The 22,989-nt window shown below is 42.8% G+C and overlaps 1 protein-coding gene across 3 annotated transcripts in view; it reads right to left on the bottom strand.

Annotated features, from left to right (window-relative positions):
• Positions 1-5,908: 5,908 nt before the first annotated feature.
• The window catches only part of LOC121569264 (phospholipid-transporting ATPase IB), a 115,077-nt gene continuing 97,996 nt past the window's right edge, over positions 5,909-22,989 (bottom strand). For all 3 annotated transcript variants that reach the window (XM_041880070.2, XM_041880069.2, XM_041880071.2), the window contains exons 33-36: positions 13,885-13,973; positions 11,627-11,731; positions 7,631-7,725; positions 5,909-7,353 (exon numbers count right to left, since the gene is read on the bottom strand). In XM_041880070.2, coding sequence (XP_041736004.1) covers positions 7,259-7,353; positions 7,631-7,725; positions 11,627-11,731; positions 13,885-13,973 — 384 coding nt within the window. In that variant the 3' untranslated portion in view covers positions 5,909-7,258. The remainder of the gene's footprint in view (positions 7,354-7,630; positions 7,726-11,626; positions 11,732-13,884; positions 13,974-22,989) is intronic.

Below are 22,989 nucleotides of genomic sequence, written 5' to 3' on the forward strand. Positions count from 1 at the left end.
TGTGAAACAGGTGTGCCATTTTTCATATGAATTATAATAAATAAATATGAAACAGTGTCCAAACTGTCATGGAGTTATCTGTCCATTCTGCCTGAAGTTCAACTGCTATCATTTAACACGTTTCTAGAATAAGGAAAACACACATTGCTGAGGTTTTGGCTGGCTTAAGAAAGTCTATCTAACCTCACAGTCGTTTGGGCCATATCTGTTCTTAAACCATCCATGTACAGTACCCAAGTTCACACAACACTCCTGTTCCATGGTTAGGTTAGAGAGGCGATGTCTGTAGAGGCGATGTCTGTTGCCATGGTGCTAGTCTTATGGCTGACTCGGTCCTGGCAGGAGCTGTGAGATTTACACACGCTTAGAGGCGAGAACCAGAACAACAGAAACAACACTCCAAGTGTAAAAACTGACAGCCAGCGGGGGCCGAACCACAAAACAGTCTCGGGGAGTGAGCAGCCAACATACACAGTACATATACCACAAACACTCTTACACACACTCTTACACACACTCTTTGCCTCACACTCTTGATCTTTCTCACATTCTCTTGTTCGTCCACACAACATACAAATCATACTTAGTTACCATACCGTAATGCCTATAAACACACTAATTACAGACAGAGACAGCCGTACCACCCAGTGTAGACAACACAAATACCCATCACATCCATCACCAGACACGTTACGTGATAATAACAAACCACAACAATTACAGTCCCTAAACCCCAACTATTTCCTCTGTGCTGGGGAGGTGTATTCTTGGCACATCTCTATGGAAACTTGGGGACTAGAGGGGGAAGTGGAGTGGAGTGGAGAGAGAGAGAGCGAAAGAGAGGGCTGACGGGGAGTCGTTGGAGGAAGGTAAAATGGATCTACAACTCCTGCTGGGGAGGAGAAATGGATTCCCCATATTGGAGCAGAGCGGCTGCAGGCTGCAGGTTGGAGCTGGAGCCAGGCTGCAGGCTGGGAGACATCCAAGAAGGTGGGTGTGGCATCCCCATGCTTCTTCACACTGATCAGGGACGGGAGTTTAATGGTGATGCTAACAGGACTGGCTTGTACAGCATTCACAGCTTACATTTATAATGTACATTCATCACATTCCAGCTCTCTTTGTGAAACAGGCCGTAGGTTTACTATTCTGAGTGTTCATCTCGTTCTCCTTCAACATGCTCTTAGCCTTCATTCACCTTGTGAATTTATTTACTCTACCCTCATGTCACAATGTTCTCGTTGATCAAGTAACCTAAACATGAACCTACACTGCCTAATCTGTCCTGCAGAACACCATTCATTTGTGCATTTTTTAAAGTTCAGATTTAGTAAGAGTTAAGAAGCATTTAAATCACTGATTGATTATATTTAATGATTACATCTGAAATGTAGTAAAATTCCTTGACCCTTGCATTACTTCCCTGAAGTGTCCTTAACACAGTTTACAGACACACCACATTCGCACAGACCATAACACACCACATTGGGTTGAAACCAACTACATTCTGCAGAAGATTTACTGAAATGTTATCTATGTGGACTCCATATACTGCTTATTGATGAAGTCGAAATGGAATTGACCGCAACCCTAATATTAGTGAAGTATATGTAGCACCTGTTATTAGTTCACATCATAGATAATCCCTTTGGCCTCCAGGCAATATAGTCTATAGTCCAGTATGAGAGATTATATATACAGTGGGGGAAAAAAGTATTTAGTCAGCCACCAATTGTGCAAGTTCTCCCACTTAAAAAGATGAGAGAGGCCTGTAATTTTCATCATAGGTACATGTCAACTATGACAGACAAAATTAGAAAATAAAATCCAGAAAATCACATAGTAGGATTTTTAATGAATTTATTTGCAAATTATGGTGGAAAATAAGTATTTGGTCAATAACTAAAGTTTCTCAATACTTTGTTATATACCCTTTGTTGGCAATGACACAGGTCAAACGTTTTCTGTAAGTCTTCACAAGGTTTTCACACACTGTTGCTGGTATTTTGGCCCATTCCTCCATGCAGATCTCCTCTAGAGCAGTGATGTTTTGGGGCTGTCGCTGGGCAACACAGACTTTCAACTCCCTCCAAAGATTTTCTATGGGGTTGAGATCTGGAGACTGGCTAGGCCACTCCAGGACCTTGAAATGCTTCTTACGAAGCCACTCCTTCGTTGCCCGGGCGGTGTGTTTGGGATCATTGTCATGCTGAAAGACCCAGCCACGTTTCATCTTCAATGCCCTTGCTGATGGAAGGAGGTTTTCACTCAAAATCTCACGATACATGGCCCCATTCATTCTTTCCTTTACACAGATCAGTCGTCCTGGTCCCTTTGCAGAAAAACAGCCCCAAAGCATGATGTTTCCACCCCCATGCTTCACAGTAGGTATGGTGTTCTTTGGATGCAACTCAGCATTCTTTGTCCTCCAAACACAAAAAGTTATATTTTGGTTTCATCTGACCATATGACATTCTCCCAATCCTCTTCTGGATCATCCAAATGCACTCTAGCAAACTTCAGACGGGCCTGGACATGTACTGGCTTAAGCAGGGGGACACGTCTGGCACTGCAGGATTTGAGTCCCTGGCGGCGTAGTGTGTTACTGATCAAATCAAATCAAATCAAATTTTATTGGTCACATGCGCCGAATACAACAGGTGCAGACATTACAGTGAAATGCTTACTTACAGCCCTTAACCAACAGTGCATTTATTTTAAACAAAAAAGTAAGAATAAAACAACAACAAAAAAGTGTTGAGAAAAAAAGAGCAGAAGTAAAAATAAAGTGACAGTAGGGAGGCTATATATACAATAGAATAAAGTGACAGTAGGGAGGCTATATATACAGGGGGGTACCGTTGCATAGTCAATGTGCGGGGGCACTGGCTAGTTGAGGTAGTTGAGGTAATATGTACATGTGGGTAGAGTTAAAGTGACTATGCATAAATACTTAACAGAGTAGCAGCAGCGTAAAAAGTATGGGGTGGGGGGCAGTGCAAATAGTCCGGGTAGCCATGATTAGCTGTTCAGGAGTCTTATGGCTTGGGGGTAGAAGCTGTTGAGAAGTCTTTTGGACCTAGACTTGGCACTCCGGTACCGCTTGCCGTGCGGTAGCAGAGAGAACAGTCTATGACTAGGGTGACTGGAGTCTTTGACAATTTTGAGGGCCTTCCTCTGACACCGCCTGGTATAGAGGTCCTGGATGGCAGGGAGCTTTGCCCCTGTGATGTACTGGGCCGTACGCACTACCCTCTGTAGTGCCTTGCGGTCAGAGGCCAAGCAGTTGCCATACCAGGCGGTGATGCAACCAGTCAGGATGCTCTCGATGGTGCAGCTGTAGAATTTTTTGAGGATCTGAGGACCCATGCCAAATCTTTTTAGTCTCCTGAGGGGGAATAGGCTTTGTCGTGCCCTCTTCACGACTGTCTTGGTGTGTTTGGACCATGATAGTTCGTTGGTGATGTGGACACCAAGGAACTTGAAGCTCTCAACCTGTTCCACTACAGCCCCGTCGATGAGAATGGGGGGCGTGCTCAGTCCTCTTTTTTTTCCTGTAGTCCACAATCATCTCCTTTGTCTTGGTCACGTTGAGGGAGAGGTTGTTGTCCTGGCACCACACGGCCAGATCTCTGACCTCCTCCCCTATAGGCTGTCTCATCGTTGTCGGTGATCAGGCCTACCACTGTTGTGTCGTCGGCAAACTTAATGATGGTGTTGGAGTCGTGCCTGGCCATGCAGTCATGGGTGAACAGAGAGTACAGGAGGGGACTGAGCACGCACCCCTGAGGGGCCCCCGTGTTGAGGATCAGTGTGGCAGATGTGTTGTTACCTACCCTTACCACCTGGGGGCGGCCCGTCAGGAAGTCCAGGATCCAGTTGCAGAGGGAGGTGTTTAGTCCCAGGATCCTTAGCTTGGTAGGCTTTGTTACTTTGGTCCCAGCTCCCAGCTCTCTGCAGGTCATTCACTAGGTCCCCCCGTGTGGTTCTGGGATTTTTGCTTTGTGATCATTTTGACCCCACGGGGTGAGATCTTGCGTGGAGCCCCAGATCGAGGGAGATTATCAGTGGTCTTGTATGTCTTCCATTTCCTAATAATTGTTCCCACAGTTGATTTCTTCAAACCAAGCTGCTTACCTATTGCAGATTCAGTCTTCCCAGCCTGGTGCAGGTCTACAATTTTGTTTCTGGTGTCCTTTGACAGCTCTTTGGTCTTGGCCATAGTGGAGTTTGGAGTGTGAGTGTTTGAGGTTGTGGACAGGTGTCTTTTATACTGATAACAAGTTCAAACAGGTGCCATTAATACAGGTAATGAGTGGAGGACAGAGGAGCCTCTTTAAGAAGAAGTTACAGGTCTGTGAGAGCCAGAAATCTTGCTTGTTTGTAGGTGACCAAATCCTTATTTTCCACCATAATTTGCAAATAAATTCATGAAAAATCCTACTATGTGATTTTCTGGATTTTTTTTTCTCAATTTGTCTGTCATAGTTGACGTGTACCTATGATGAAAATTACAGGCCTCTCTCATCTTTTTAAGTGGGAGAACTTGCACAATTGGTGGCTGACTAAATACTTTTTTCCCCACTGTATATATAATCTCTCATACTGGACTATAGACTATATTACCTGGAGGCCAAAGGGATTATCTATGATGTGAACTAATAACAGGTGCTACATATACTTCACTAATATTAGGGTTGCGGTCAATTCCATTTTGACTTCATCAATAAGCAGTATATGGAGTCCACATAGATAACATTTCAGTAAATCTTCTGCAGAATGTAGTTGGTTTCAACCCAATGTGGCCTTGAAATACATCCACAGGTACACCTCCAATTGACTCAAATTATGTCAATTAGCCTTTCAGAAGCTTCTAAAGTCATTTTCTGGAATTTTCCAAGCTGTTTAAAGGCACGAGCTGTTTAAAGGGTTAAAGGCACAGTCAACTTAGTGCATGTAAACTTCTGACCCACTGGAATTGTGATACAGTGAATTATAAGTGAAATAATCTGTCTGTAAACAATTGTTGGAAAAATTACTTGTGTCATGCACAAAGTAGATGTCCTAACCGACTTGCCAAAATTATAGTTTGTTAACAAGACATTTGTGGTGGTTGAAAAACGAGTTTTAATGACTCCAACCTATGTGTATGTAAACTTCCGACTTCAACTGTATATATAGTACCAGTCAAAAGTTTGGACACACCTACTCATTCAAGGTTTTTCTTTATTTTTACTATTTTCTACATTGTAGAATAATAGTGAAGACATCGAAACTATGAAATAACACATATGGAATCATGTAGTAACCAAAAAAGTGTTAAACAAATCCAAATATATTTTAGATTCTTCAAAGTAGCCACTCTTTGCCTTGATGACAGCTTTGCACACTCTTCAATCAATCAATCAATCAATTTTATTTTATATAGCCCTTCTTACATCAGCTAATATCTCGAAGTGCTGTACAGAAACCCAGCCTAAAACCCCAAACAGCTAGTAATGCAGGTGTAGAAACACTCTTGGCATTCTCTCAACCAGCTTCACAGTCGAAGGAGTTCCCACATATGCTGAGCACTTCTTGGCTGCTTTTTCTTCACTCTGCGGTCCAACTCATTCCAAACCATATCAATTGGGTTGAGGTCGGGTGATTGTGGAGGCCAGGCAATCTCATGCAGCACTCCATCACTCAGCCTGGAGGTGTGTTGGGTCATTGTCCTGTTGAAAATTAAATGATAGTTCCACTAAGCCCAAACTAGATGGGATGGCGTATCGCTGCAGAATGCTGTGGTAGCCATGCTGGTTAAGTGTGCCTTGAACTCTAAATAAATCACTGACAGTGTCACCAGCAAAGCACCCCCACACTAACACCCCCCCACACCATCACATAAAAAGGAGCAGAAACACAGACATTAAAAGTGAAAGACAGAGACACAAGTCAATTTATTCAACAACAAAAGAAGTCCATAGATTAGTTGAGAACCCAACAAACCACTACAAGCCAGGCTGCTGCTAACCCGGCCTCCTGGGGGCGACAGCCGGGATTCGCAGGAATCACAGGAGCGCCGCTATACAACAGAAAACACATTCAGCCGAGCGGGAAGAGGAGATGTGCCGCAGATGAGAAACATGGAGGTCGCTATGCCAGAGAGAGAGAGAGAGAGAGAGAGAGAGAGAGGTAAGGAGAGAGAGGTAAAGAGCGAGAGAGAGGAGAGAGAGAGGAGAGAAAATGAGAGAAAAGCAGCAAGAGAAGTGAAAGAGAGAGGAGGAGGTGGGGTTTGTAAGGTCCTAGGTGGCGCAGTGGGAGTCCTTGTAGAGTAGTGGTTAGTTTGGGTGGGTGTCCTTGTAGAGTAGTGGTTAGTTTGGGTGGGTGTCCTTGTAGAGTAGTGGTTAGTTTGTGTGGGTGTCCTTGTAAAGTAGTGGTTAGTATGGGTGGAGGTCCTTGTAGAGTAGTGGTTAGTATGGGTGGGTGTCCTTGTAGAGTAGTGGTTAGTATGGGTGGGTGTCCTTGTAGAGTAGTGGTTAGTATGGGTGGGGGTTCCCCCTCAGTGACATCTCTGTGATCTTTGGCAATGGGGCTCTCTTCTCTTCAGCTTTCTGAGATGAATTCCTTCTGGGCCAGTGTATGTTCAGTCTTTATTTTAAAGTGCCCCTCCTCCTCCTTCCCCCGTCTCCCATCGTCACGGTGATGACGGATAAGCTAAACCCCGGCTCAGGAGAGGAAGATGAGAGGGAGTGTAGACACACACACACACACACACACGGGCAGATACATACAGTAGCACAGACAAGTGCAGACATACACACGGACAAAGATGAACTGATGCATAACTAAATCCAGTCCATGCTATAATTAGATACACATTACAGTCTCTGTGGTTGATTTATTATGTCTGTTTGTGTAGTTGTGATTACTCGTGCTTGTGTGTCTGCTCTATGGGTGTGTGTGTGTTTGTGTGTGTGTGTGTGTGTGTGTGAGTAAGCAAGAGTGGAGACCAGTTTGGACAGTATAGACGGGTCTGGTCCTTTCCCTTTGGTCAGTGTTCCATGCCTAGCAATGGCCTCCATGCCTAGCAACGGCCTCCAGGGCTCAAGGTCAGAGGTCAAAGTATAAGTTCCAATAAGGCCACAGCAGGGGCGGTCACTCAGCATCAGACTGTCTCCGCTGTCGCCTGGGCAACTGTTGTCGCTACCTTGGCAACCGTTGCCAAGAGCCCCGTAGCCAGGTGGGCCGGGGGCGGGATGGTGGAGGGATGGGGGAGCTAGACACTGGGCCGTTGGCGGGTGGTGTCGTAGGATCGACACACCTGGGACTGAGACACCACCCCATGTTCCTCCTGGGAGAAGGCATAGCCATCTATAGAGAGATAGACAGAAGAGAGAGAGAGTGTGTGAGAGAGAGAGAGAGAAGGAGAGAGCGTGAGAGAGAGAGAGAGAGCGAGCGAGCGAGAGAGAGAAGGAGTGAGCGAGAGAGATACAGTAAGTACACACCTGTATTTGTCTCCTACCTAGAAAGTATATTATATGACCTACAAAAAGTATATTATATTACCTACAAAAAGTATATTAACTGTATACAGGGAATGAATACAAGTAAAGCCGAGGCCAGGCAGGGACAAGGACAGGATACTCACGGGACACGTTACTCTGCTGCACAGAGTTTTTGCGCCCCACTTTGGAGGGTGTTTTCCTAAAGACCCGGGTCAACAGGTGGGCACGCTCGTTCAGACTGGAGGAGAGGAGCGACAGACAGGTCAGTCCACCAATCACAGAACACACAGACACTCAGTGACAGGTCACAGCACCAACCACAGGGAGACTCTGCTACTGACAGGTTAACACGACCAACACGATAGGTGGAAGTTCTACTCAGGAGACTAATTGTGACCTAATACTTTCAGAAGCCTTAATTTCCTGAATGTCACTGGCTTGCTACACTAGACGTAGAGTGTGAGATGCTCATATTCATTCAATGAAACCTGGTCATAAGCAGCTCAGCTCCGCTTTGGTTCTATTGGATAATGTGGCTCGCGCTCTGCTCGTGCTGGCCAAAAGTTACTTGTCCAGTCTAACAGGTAAAAAACCTCCTGTGTTCCTGATACCCCAGTGTAGCTCCTACATCAGCCTGTTTGATTACCCCAGTGTAGCTCCTACATCAGCCTGTTTGATTACCCCAGTGTAGCTCCTACGTCAGCCTGTTTGATTACCCCAGTGTAGCTCCTACATCAGCCTGTTTGATTACCCCAGTGTAGCTCCTACATCAGCCTGTTTGATTACCCCAGTGTAGCTCCTACATCAGCCTGTTTGATTACCCCAGTGTAGCTCCTACATCAGCCTGTTTGATTACCCCAGTGTAGCTCCTACATCAGCCTGTTTGATTACCCCAGTGTAGCTCCTACGTCAGCCTGTTTGATTACCCCAGTGTAGCTCCTACGTCAGCCTGTTTGATTACCCCAGTGTAGCTCCTATGTCCGCCTGTGTGCTATCATGCCAACTCCTTGTCACTAATTGTCATGCCAATGACAGCATGGGAGTTGGCACTGGCAAGGGCTCAAACAGATCTGGGACCAGGCTATCATTTCCACATCTCCTTTGTTTTATGGACACATATAGGTGAAAAGACTGGATATGTTTCCACCATATTGTTTAGACCTTTCATACCTTCAGATCTGTGGTCTTGAAGGAAAGAGAGAAGGACGTGAGAATGGAGATAATCTAGTCCTGAAATCCCTCCCTGCCTTGACCCCAAGACAAGACAACCTTTTGATGTGACTACCAGAGTCATACCTGATAGGGTAGGGTCTATGACTACCAGAGTCATACCTGATAGGGTAGGGTCTAGGCATTTGTCTTGGCTGGTACTGAAGAGCAGATTGATATTCAGTGAATCCAATCACATCTCATTATGTGACTGCCACTGTTTTTCCAGACAACACGCGTTCATCGCTCCTCTACTCCCATGACCAAAATAACCAGCCCCATTCCTGCCCTTATTAACACACACACGCATGCATTCACACACACACACACACACAACCATCCCCCAGCCTTCCTCTCTCTCAATCCTCCTCATCATGTCTTGTGCATACCCCACAAGACATGTCGGTACCCCCTGTTTATAACCTCCCTACTGTTATTTTATTTTACTACTGCTCTTTAATTATTTGCTTTTTTTTTTTAAATTCTTAAACTGCATTGTTGGTTAAGGGCTTGTAAGTAAGCATTTCACTGTAAGGTTTACACCTGTTGTATTCGGCGCATTTGGCAAATACAATTAGATTTGATTAGATTATATTTGATGCCACCAGAGGACTCTTCACAGTCCCCAAGTCCAGAACAGACTATGGGAGGTGCACAGTACTACATAGAGCCATGACTACATGGAACTCTATTCCACATCAGGTAACTGATGCAAGCAGTAGAATCAGATTTAAAAAACTGGTAAGAATACACCTTATGGAACAACAGGGACTGTGAAGAGACTCACACAAGGGTATAGACACATGCATACGCACACATTGTGATATTGTTGTATGGTGGTATTAAACATTTTGTATTGTAGATAGGTAGTGGTGTAATAATGTCATATGATGTACTGTTTTATATTTTGTTTAATATGTAATGTAAGTGCTTTAATATGTTTGGACCCCAGGAAGAGTAGGAGCTGCCTTGGCAGCAGCTAATGGGGATCCCTAATAAATACAAATACAAATCACTAATGGCAACGCTAAACATTCTGATAACAGTCTGTATCCAAACGGAACAGATTGTTTCCTCCTAACAGAATGCTTTTACAGGATGCTTCCCAGATTGTCTGATTCCGCTGTGGAACACGGTAGGTTACTTCTCTAGAACCTGGGGGCGGCAGGTAGCTTAGTGGTTAAGAGCGTTGTGCCAGTAACAGAAAGGTCGCTGGTTCTAATCCCGAGCCGACTAGGTGATAAATCTGTCGATGTGCCCTTGAGCAAGGCACTTAACCCTAATTGCTCCTGTAAGTCGCTCTGGATAAGAGCGTCTGCTAAATGACTAAAAATGTAGATCAGGCAGCCAATGAGGCCTTATATCATCACGAGAGGGGTTTCCCTAGCACTGGGCACGGGCCCTGATCCGATCCACAGCAGCTGGGACCCGTCCCTTACGGTACCACAGGGAACCTAGAACCGCCGTGCTTGGCAAAGCATGAAATAAACGTTTTGCAACCGTATCATTCGCCAAAGAAAATTAGGTCTGCTAAATGAATAATAAGGTGAATGATTGAAGAATGAATGGATAGACAAATACATGAATAAATATAGAAATAGCACATCTTTAAACTATGACTGAATCCCGTTGCATGTCCTCCCCCTGTAGTGTCGCTGTCTGGAAGGGCATTGAGACTTCAAACAGTCCAAGGATGTGCCACATCTAAATACTTCCCCTGAGAAACTTTGGTCCTCTACCTTTCCCTCCCCCACCCTCGTCCCAACCTTCTCCCGTTATGAAACACAAATATAGATGTGTGCGTTTCTCCTCTGTTCCTCTCTGAAACTCCTCCTCAGTGTTTTCCATGGTCTTCGCTGGGGCCCCTCCTGGTTCCTACCCATGTCTGGGAGCAGGTTCAGACTAGGACAAGGCTCTCACCTCGGGCTAGGGAAGGCTGTGTGCACCCCCGTCCAAAAACAACGTCCTGCCTCCCCTCCCCTCCCTGTCCCTGAGCACCTCCCCGGCCAAGCTCTGTCCAAGACAGTTCTCTGCTCTGGACTGGATTGTTAGCCGTCTCACTGGATGATTGAGGACTATTGTTCCTGCCCAAAGCCCACCAAAGAGCCCCATCCCCAGCCAATATCCCACATAACAGCCCCTCAAATGGCCAAACCTCAGTCTTACATCTTCCACTCCATTCCTCAACCTAATATTGCCTAATACCTCCAATGTTCTAAACCCCATCTAACGTTTTCCACCCTGAACCGTTCTACTCCTTCTCCTGTGACAGATATGACTAGAAACACACAATACAAACACAAACGGCTCTCTCTAACACACAACCACAGAAGCTACAGTACACCCAGTCCTTACAGCAGTGCAAATCTGTCCACTTCCTGACTTGAGAGAATCAAATGGAGGGACACAAAAAAAGTTGGAGAAAGAAAATAAAAATATATATATGAGACATGAGGGATCACTCCACACACAGATCAGAGGTCAGAGTTCACACAGTGAGACAGGTCAAACCAAGCCAAGGTGCTACCTGTGTGTGTGTCTGTGCCCTGAGCTCTGGAGCTAGGGGACCTCAGCCTTGGCTTTGGCCCTGTGGACAGGTCAACCAGGTTACCAAGAGGTTAGAGGGTCATGGTTACAGCACTGGTCTTCTCTCATACAAACAGTCACATATGGTAAATACTAGATGTGACAACACCCGGACTTAAACACACACATTAATCTTACAGACTTTGTAACAAAATCTTTGAATGGGGATAATTCCTCAGTCCAATGAATTATCATGATCTCTGATATTGATATGGCATGGAAATGACATTAACTATGCCATAGTAAATTCAGTAAAGCTCCTGTCTGTGGCCTCCCAACTGTGATCCCATGATGCAGTGTGTGTGTGTGTGTGTGTGTGTGTGTGTGTGTGTGTGTGTGTGGACCTGCGTCCGCTGGCATCTCTGAGCACAGCCGCCCCCGGGTCTACAGCCCTGGCCTCCAGCTCCTGAACCTCTTCCAGAAGAGACTTCTTCACAGTGCGACGACCCCTACAACACATTCACAGGGTTATATTGCTTATCTGTCCAACCAGGATTTCAGTTTTTTTTGTGATATCTGATAGCTTGATTGATTGAACCATTTTATGCAGTAAAAGTGTGGTGATTGGTTAAAATTGCGATTCCTCTTTTTGTAGTGCGGTGATCAGACAGTTTTAAGTGGCAATAGTGCAACGATTAGTCAGTTTCACTAGTCCTTGCGGGGAATGGTTGATTTTGCAAAAAGAATCTGCGATCACAGAATCGCAAAATCCTGGAGGGACTGTGTTTATACATACGTGTAGGAGTATTTAAATGTGACATTTGTTGATGTTTATAATATATGCATGTGTGTTTTAGAATGTCTGTGTATTGTTTGGGTGGTACATACTGTAAGTGTGTTACTCCCTCGTTCACACTGCGACAACCCCTACAACACCGCATTCACATGGTTACATTCGTGTATAAGTATGAATTGCAATGTGAAAAACATACAGTACTTGTTCATATGCATGTATGTATTCATTTGGATGGGACATACAGTGGGGAAAACAAGTATTTAGTCAGCCACCAATTGTGCAAGTTCTCCCACTTAAAAAGATGAGAGAGGCCTGTCATTTTCATCATAGGTACACGTCAACTATGACAGACAAAATGAGAAAAAAAATCCAGAAAATCACATTGTAGGATTTTTAATGAATTTATTTGCAAATTATGGTGGAAAATAAGTATTTGCAATAACAAAAGTTTCTCAATACTTTGTTATATACCCTTTGTTGGCAATGACACAGGTCAAACGTTTTCTGTAAGTCTTCACAAGGTTTTCACACACTGTTGCTGGTATTTTGGCCCATTCCTCCATGCAGATCTCCTCTAGAGCAGTGATGTTATGGGGCTGTCGCTGGGCAACACGGACTTTCAACTCCCTCCAAAGATTTTCTATGGGGTTGAGTTCTGGAGACTGGCTAGGCCACTCCAGGACCTTGAAATGCTTCTTACGAAGCCACTCCTTCGTTGCCCGGGCGGTGTGTTTGGGATCATTGTCATGCTGAAAGACCCAGCCACGTTTCATCTTCAATGCCCTTGCTGATGGAAGGAGGTTTTCACTCAAAATCTCACGATACATGGCCCAATTCATTCTTCCTTTACACGGATCAGTCGTCCTGGTCCCTTTGCAGAAAAACAGCCCCAAAGCATGATGTTTCCACCCCCATGCTTCACAGTAGGTATGGTGTTCTATGGATGCAACTCAGCATTCTTTGTCCTCCAAACACGACCGAGTTGAGTTTTTACCAAAAAGTTCTATTTTGGTTTCATCTGACCATATGACATTCTCCCAATCCTCTTCTGGATCATCCAAATGCACTCTAGCAAACTTCAGACGGGCCTGGACATGTACTGGCTTAAGCAGGGGGACACATCTGGCACTGCAGGATTTGAGTCCCTGGCGGTGTAGTGTGTTACTGATGGTAGGCTTTGTTACTTTGTTCCCAGCTCTCTGCAGGTCATTCACTAGGTCCCCCCGTGTGGTTCTGGGATTTTTGCTCACCGTTCTTGTGATCATTTTGACCCCACGGGGTGAGATCTTGCGTGGAGCCCCAGATCGAGGGAGATTATCAGTGGTCTTGTATGTCTTCCATTTCCTAATAATTGCTCCCACAGTTGATTTCTTCAAACCAAGCTGCTTACCTATTGCAGATTCAGTCTTCCCAGCCTGGTGCAGGTCTACAATTTTGTTTCTGGTGTCCTTTGACAGCTCTTTGGTCTTGGCCATAGTGGAGTTTGGAGTGTGACTGTTTGAGGTTGTGGACAGGTGTCTTTTATACTGATAACAAGTTCAAACAGGTGCCATTAATACAGGTAACGAGTGGAGGACAGAGGAGCCTCTTAAAGAAGAAGTTACAGGTCTGTGAGAGCCAGAAATCTTGCTTGTTTGTAGGTGACCAAATACTTTTTTTCCACCATAATTTGCAAATAAATTCATAAAAAATCCTACAATGTGATTTTCTGGATATTTTTTTCTCAATTTGTCTGTCAGAGTTGACGTGTACCTATGATGAAAATTACAGGCCTCTCTCATCTTTTTAAGTGGGAGAACATGCACAATTGGTGGCTGACTAAATACTTTTTTCCCCCACTGTATGCGGTGTAAGTGTGTTACTCACGCATTCCAGGCAAAGTCTTTGAGTAGACAGGCTGAGGGCACCAGGACCAGCCCCAGCCAGAAGTGCCAGCAGTGCATCACCCTGTCAGCCTGCAACAAACACACACAACGTCAACATAACACACACGTCAACATCACACACACACACACACACACACACACACACAATATCAACATCACACACACACATCAACATCACACACACTCACACAAAACATCAACATAACACACACACACACAATGTCAACATCACACACACACATACAATGTCAACATCACACACACACACATCAACATCACACACACTCACACAAAACATCAACATAACACACACATATGTCAACATCACACAACACACACAACGTCAACACACACAACATCAACATAACACAACACACACAACATCAACATAACACAACACACAACATCAACATAACACAACACACATAACATCAACATAACACAATACACACAACGTCGACATAACACAACGTCAACATTACACAACACACAACGTCAACATTACACAACACACAACGTCAACATAACACAACACACACAACGTCAACATTACACAATGTAAGCTTGGCGTCGGGTAAGCTTGGCTTTATACATAGCTTGGGCTTTGTCGAGTAAGGCTTAAACTATGTATTTAGATTGTAGTTAGGTATTGTAGGTAGTTATCGTGGGTTGTTGTATGTAATTATTGTAGGTTAGTATTGTATTCGGCTGTGCCAGGTGTAGCACGAAGCTAGCTAGCTAACCCACCACCTGGACTAGCTGGCGAGTAGCTATTAGCAACAGTATAGTTGTTTCACGCCTGAGAGTGCCTGTAATTACGCCAGCTGGCTGCCTACAATAATTACATACAATAATTGCCTACCATTCAGCTGTTTTCTAACCTCATTGTCTGAACCGTTAACGTTAGGTAGCAAGTGGCTACTGTGCTTGAAATTTAGCTAGCTTGTTGCTACCTGGATAGCTACTAGTAAACAATAGCTGGAACGACCGAGCGAACAGACGCGAACTGGCTGAGTCAATTCAGTGGCTAGCTTTGCACTTGGCTAGCTAACAGTAGCTGCTAGGGTAAGTCATAACCTACATTTGTGTTTTGTTTTTTTACATATTGATAGCCCGAGTCGTTCAAGGAATTCGGGACATGGGTGACTAGTTAACGTTAGTTTGGCTCTCTCTGTGTGTTCGTGCCGTGAAAGGAGGGGTTCTTCTTTGTCTGAAAGCAATGGCTAGCTAGTTTGCTAACTATTCTAGCTAACTAACTGGCTGAATAAGTTGACGACGGAGTCGCTCAAGCTGTCGGGACTAACCCACAACGTTAGACACGGACACGAACGATCTGCTTGCGTGTTGATACACTGGTGGTCTCTTGCTATCTCTCTCAGAATGACCTTCTTCATCCAAACCAGTCAGGTTTCAAGACTGGTCATTCAACTGAGACTGCTCTTCTCTGTGTCACGGAGGCTCTCCGCACTGCTAAAGCTAACTCTCTCTCCTCTGCTCTTGTCCTTCTAGACCTGTCTGCTGCCTTTGATACTGTGAACCATCAGATCCTCCTCTCCACCCTCTCCGAGCTGGGCAACACACACAACATCAACATAACACAACGTCAACATAACACAACATCAACATAACACAACACACACAATGTCAACATAACACACACACACACAACATCAACATAACACATAACACAACACACACAACATAACACAACACACACAACGTCAACATAACACAACACACACAACGTCAACATAACTCAACACACACAACGTCAACATAACACAACACACACACAACGTCAACATAACACAACACACACAACGTCAACATTACACAACACACACAACGTCAACATAACACAACACACACAACGTCAACATAACACAACACACACAACATCAACATAACACAACACACAACGTCAACATAACACAACATCAACATAACACAACACACACAACGTCAACATAACACAACACACACAACGTCAACATAACACAACACACACAACATCAACATAACACAACGTCAACATAACACAACATCAACATAACACAACACACACAATGTCAACATAACACACACACACACAACATCAACATAACACAACACACACAACGTCAACATAACACAACACACACAACGTCAACATAACACAACACACACACAACGTCAACATAACACAACACACACAACATCAACATAACACAACATCAACATAACACAACGTCAACATAACACAACATCAACATAACACAACGTCAACATAACACAACATCAACATAACACAACACACACAACATCAACATAGCACAACACACACAACGTCAACATAACATAACACAACACACACAACATCAACATAACACACACAACGTCAACATAACACAACACACAAAACGTCAACATAACACAACACACAAAACGTCAACATAACACAACACACACAACATAACACAACACACACAACGTCAACATAACATAACACAACACACAAAACGTCAACATAACACACACAACGTCAACATAACACAACACACACACACACACACAACGTCAACATAACACAACACACACAATGTCAACATAACACACACACACACAACATCAACATAACATCAACACACACAACATCAACATAACACAACACACACAACGTCAACATAACACAACATCAACATAACACAACACACACAACGTCAACATAACACAACACACAACGTCAACATAACACAACATCAACATAACACAACACACACAACGTCAACATAACACAACACACAACGTCAACATAACACAACATCAACATAACACAACACACACAACGTCAACATAACACAACACACACAACATCAACATAACACAACACACACAACGTCAACATAACACAACACACACAACATCAACATAACACAACACACACAACATCAACATAACACAACACACACAACATCAACATAACACAACATCAACATAACACAACACACACAACGTCAACATAACACAACACACACAACATCAACATAACACAACACACACAACGTCAACATAACACAACACACACAACATCAACATAACACAACACACACAACATCAACATAACACAACACACACAACATCAACATAACACAACATCAACATAACACAACACACACAACGTCAACATAACACAACACACACAACATCAACATAACACAACACACACAACGTCAACATAACACAACACACACAACATCAACATAACACACACAACGTCAACATAACACAACACACAAAACGTCAACATAACACAACACACACAACATCAACATAACACAACATCAACATAACACAACACACACAACGTCAACATAACACACATCGTCAACATAACACAACGTCAACATAACACAACACACAAAACGTCAACATAACACAACACACACAATGTCAACATAACACAACATCAAAATAACACAACATCAACACAACACAACACACAACGTCAACATAACACAACGTCAACATAACACAACATCAACATAACACAACACACACAACGTCAACATAACACAACACACAACGTCAACATAACACAACATCAACATAACACAACACACACAACGTCAACATAACACAACACACAACGTCAACATAACACAACATCAACATAACACAACACACAACGTCAACATAACACAACATCAACATAACACAACATCAACATAACACAACACACACAACATCAACATAACACAACACACACAACGTCAACATAACACAACATAACACAACATCAACATAACACAACACACACAACATCAACATAACACAACACACACAACGTCAACATAACACAACACACAACGTCAACATAACACAACACACACAACATCAACATAACACAACACACACAACATAACACAACACACACAACGTCAACATAACATAACACAACACACAAAACGTCAACATAACACACACAACGTCAACATAACACAACACACACAACATAACACAACACACACAACGTCAACATAACACAACACACACAACATCAACATAACACAACACACAAAACATCAACATAACACACAGACACAACGTCAACATAACACAACACACACAACGTCAACATAACACAACATCAACATAACACAACGTCAACATAGCACAACATCAACATAACACAACACACAACGTCAACATAGCACAACATCAACATAACACAACACACACAATGTCAACATAACACAACACACACAACGTCAACATAACACAACACACACACAACGTCAACATAACACAACATCAACATAACACAACACACACAACGTCAACATAACACAACATCAACACACACAACATCAACATAACACAACACACACAACGTCAACATAACACAACACACACAATGTCAACATAACACAACATCAACATAACACAACACACACAACATCAACATAACACAACACACACAACGTCAACATAACACAACACACACAACATCAACATAACACAACACACACAACATCAACATAACACAACACACACAACATCAACATAACACAACACACACAACATCAACATAACACAACATCAACATAACACAACACACACAACGTCAACATAACACAACACACACAACATCAACATAACACAACACACACAACGTCAACATAACACAACACACACAACATCAACATAACACACACAACGTCAACATAACACAACACACAAAACGTCAACATAACACAACACACACAACATCAACATAACACAACATCAACATAACACAACACACACAACGTCAACATAACACACATCGTCAACATAACACAACGTCAACATAACACAACACACAAAACGTCAACATAACACAACACACACAATGTCAACATAACACAACATCAAAATAACACAACATCAACACAACACAACACACAACGTCAACGTAACACAACGTCAACATAACACAACATCAACATAACACAACACACACAACGTCAACATAACACAACATCAACATAACACAACACACACAACACACACAACATCAACATAACACAACACACACAACGTCAACATAACACAACACACAACGTCAACATAACACAACGTCAACATAACATAACACAACACACACAACGTCAACATAACACAACACACACAATGTCAACATAACACACACACACAACGTCAACATAACACAACACACACAACGTCAACATAACACAACATCAACATAACACAACACACACAACGTCAACATAACACAACACACAACGTCAACATAACACAACATCAACATAACACAACACACACAACGTCAACATAACACAACACACAACGTCAACATAACACAACATCAACATAACACAACACACAACGTCAACATAACACAACATCAACATAACACAACACACAACGTCAACATAACACAACATCAACATAACACAACACACAACGTCAACATAACACAACATCAACATAACACAACACACACAACGTCAACATAACACAACACACAACGTCAACATAACACAACATCAACATAACACAACACACAACATCAACATAACACAACATCAACATCAACATAACACAACATCAACATAACACAACATCAACATAACACAACACACAACGTCAACATAACACAACATCAACATAACACAACACACAACGTCAACATAACACAACATCAACATCAACATAACACAACACACAACGTCAACATAACACAACATCAACATAACACAACACACAACGTCAACAACACAACATCAACAAACACAACACACAACGTCAACATAACACAACATCAACATAACACAACACACAACGTCAACATAACACAACATCAACATAACACAACACACAACGTCAACATAACACAACATCAACATCAACATAACACAACATCAACATAACACAACACACACAACGTCAACATAACACAACATCAACATAACACAACACACAACGTCAACATAACACAACATCAACATAACACAACACACAACGTCAACATAACACAACATCAACATAACACAACACACAACGTCAACATAACACAACATCAACATCAACATAACACAACATCAACATAACACAACACACACAACGTCAACATAACACAACACACACAACGTCAACATAACACAACACACAACGTCAAAATAACACAACATCAACACAACACAACACACAACGTCAACATAACACAACGTCAACATAACACAACATCAACATAACACAACACACACAACGTCAACATAACACAACATCAACATAACACAACACACACAACACACACAACATCAACATAACACAACACACACAACGTCAACATAACACAACACACAACGTCAACATAACACAACGTCAACATAACATAACACAACACACACAACGTCAACATAACACAACACACACAATGTCAACATAACACACACACACAACGTCAACATAACACAACACACACAACGTCAACATAACACAACATCAACATAACACAACACACACAACGTCAACATAACACAACACACAACGTCAACATAACACAACATCAACATAACACAACACACACAACGTCAACATAACACAACACACAACGTCAACATAACACAACATCAACATAACACAACACACAACGTCAACATAACACAACATCAACATAACACAACACACAACGTCAACATAACACAACATCAACATAACACAACACACACAACGTCAACATAACACAACACACAACATCAACATAACACAACATCAACATAACACAACATCAACATCAACATAACACAACATCAACATAACACAACATCAACATAACACAACACACAACGTCAACATAACACAACATCAACATAACACAACATCAACATCAACATAACACAACATCAACATAACACAACACACACAAAGTCAACATAACACAACACACACAACGTCAACATAACACAACACACAACGTCAACATAACACAACATCAACATAACACAACATCAACATAACACAACACACACAATGTCAACATAACACAACGTCAACATAACACAACGTCAACATAATACAACACACACAAAGTCAACATAACACAACACACACAACGTCAACATAACACAACATCAACATAACACAACATTATTATTATTATTTATTTATTTTTGTCATTTAGCAGACGCTCTTATCCAGAGCGACTTACAGGAGCAATTAGGGTTAAGTGCCTTGCTCAAGGGCACATCGACAGATTTTTCACCTAGTCCGCTCGGGGATTAGAACCAGCGACCTTTCGGTTACTGGCACAATGCTCTTAACCACTAACACAACATCAACATAACACAACACACACAACGTCAACATAACACAACACACACAACATCAACATAACACAACACACACAACATCAACATAACTCAACACACACAACATCAACATAACACAACACACAACGTCAACATAACACAACATCAACATAACTCAACACACACAACATCAACATAACACAACACACACAACGTCAACATAACACAACACACACAACGTCAACATAACACAACACACATCGTCAACAGAACACAACATCAACATAACACAACACACACAACGTCAACATAACACAACACACAACGTCAACATAACACAACGTCAACATAACACAAGATCAACATAACACAACACACACAACGTCAACATAATAATAATAATAATAATAATAATAATAATAATAATAATAATAAGCCATTTAGCAGACGCTTTTATCCAAAGCGACTTACAGTCATGTGTGCATACTTTTTTACGATCCCGGGGATCGAACCCACTACCCTGCCGTTACAAGCGCCATGCTCTACCACTTGAGCTACATAGGACCACATAACACAACATAACACAACACACACAACGTCAACATAACACAACACACCCAACGTCAACATAACACAACATACACAACATCAACATAACACACACACAACGTCAACACAACATTCCAGCGACAAGTTAGACAGATACTCTTCATTGAGTAACTACAGGAGTCTCCTCCCTCTGTCATCCATCAGCAGTCAGCCTCATTGACCCGACCTCTGACCCTGACTGTCTCTAGGGGTCAATCATCCACTCAACTACTGTCTCTCTAACTCTCTCTCAATCAGCTACATCTCCCTTTCTATCTTTCTATCTCTCCACTCAGATTCTCTCCATCTGTATGTCTTTTTATTTCTCTTGAAGCTTCTGTTTCTTTATTCCTCTCTGCCTGTTGTCCCCCTCTCGCTTTGTCTTTCTACATGGTATCCATTTCTGCCACCATATGCTGAATACCAGTAACACTTTGCTGAATATGACCTGACATATTTTTGGTAACAAAGCCCATCTCTCTACTATACTACATTAATACAACTGGACACCGTGCTGTAGTCTACGTTGTACTGGCTAGCTAGCTACATTCATAGTAATATTAGAGTGTTCCCTTAGTCGCTGTTATGAGGCTGTAGTTCAGAGATATATAGTTTGGCCCAGACACAGCTGACATTCCCAGGAAGATTCTCCGGACTGAATCGGAAACGCATTATGAAACATACCGGTGACAGCTGGAAACTACCAAAGACACTCAGACTACACACACACACTTCCTGTCTGTGACACACACCCACAGACAAGCGGACAGACTGTCAGTCTCCGACTAACACCTCCACAAAATAAACACACACACGTATACGTACATACACACAAACATTCTCTGTCTGTCAAAACACTAACACACACAGATACGGTCTCTGACAAACACCCACACAAAAACAATTATTAGAAGCGTTGACAGAGACCTCAATGAACAGGCAAGTATTCAGTATTCATCCCTTATGGGAAGATGAATGCAGAGATAGGGGGAGCAACGGAGAGGAGGTCAGAATGTGTGAAGGGGCGAATTGAGGGGGCTGAGGGAGAGAGTAGGGTGTGGGGTTGTCTGAGGGGGCTGAGGGAGGGAGGAGGTTGTGGGGTTGTCTGAGGGGGCTGAGGGAGAGAGGAGGGTGTGGGGTTGTCTGAGGGGGCTGAGGGAGGGAGGAGGGTGTGGGGTTGTCTGAGGGGGCTGAGGGAGAGAGGA

Source organism: Coregonus clupeaformis, chromosome 7, assembly GCF_020615455.1.
Source record: "Coregonus clupeaformis isolate EN_2021a chromosome 7, ASM2061545v1, whole genome shotgun sequence".
Classification (NCBI taxonomy): Eukaryota; Metazoa; Chordata; class Actinopteri; order Salmoniformes; family Salmonidae; genus Coregonus; species Coregonus clupeaformis.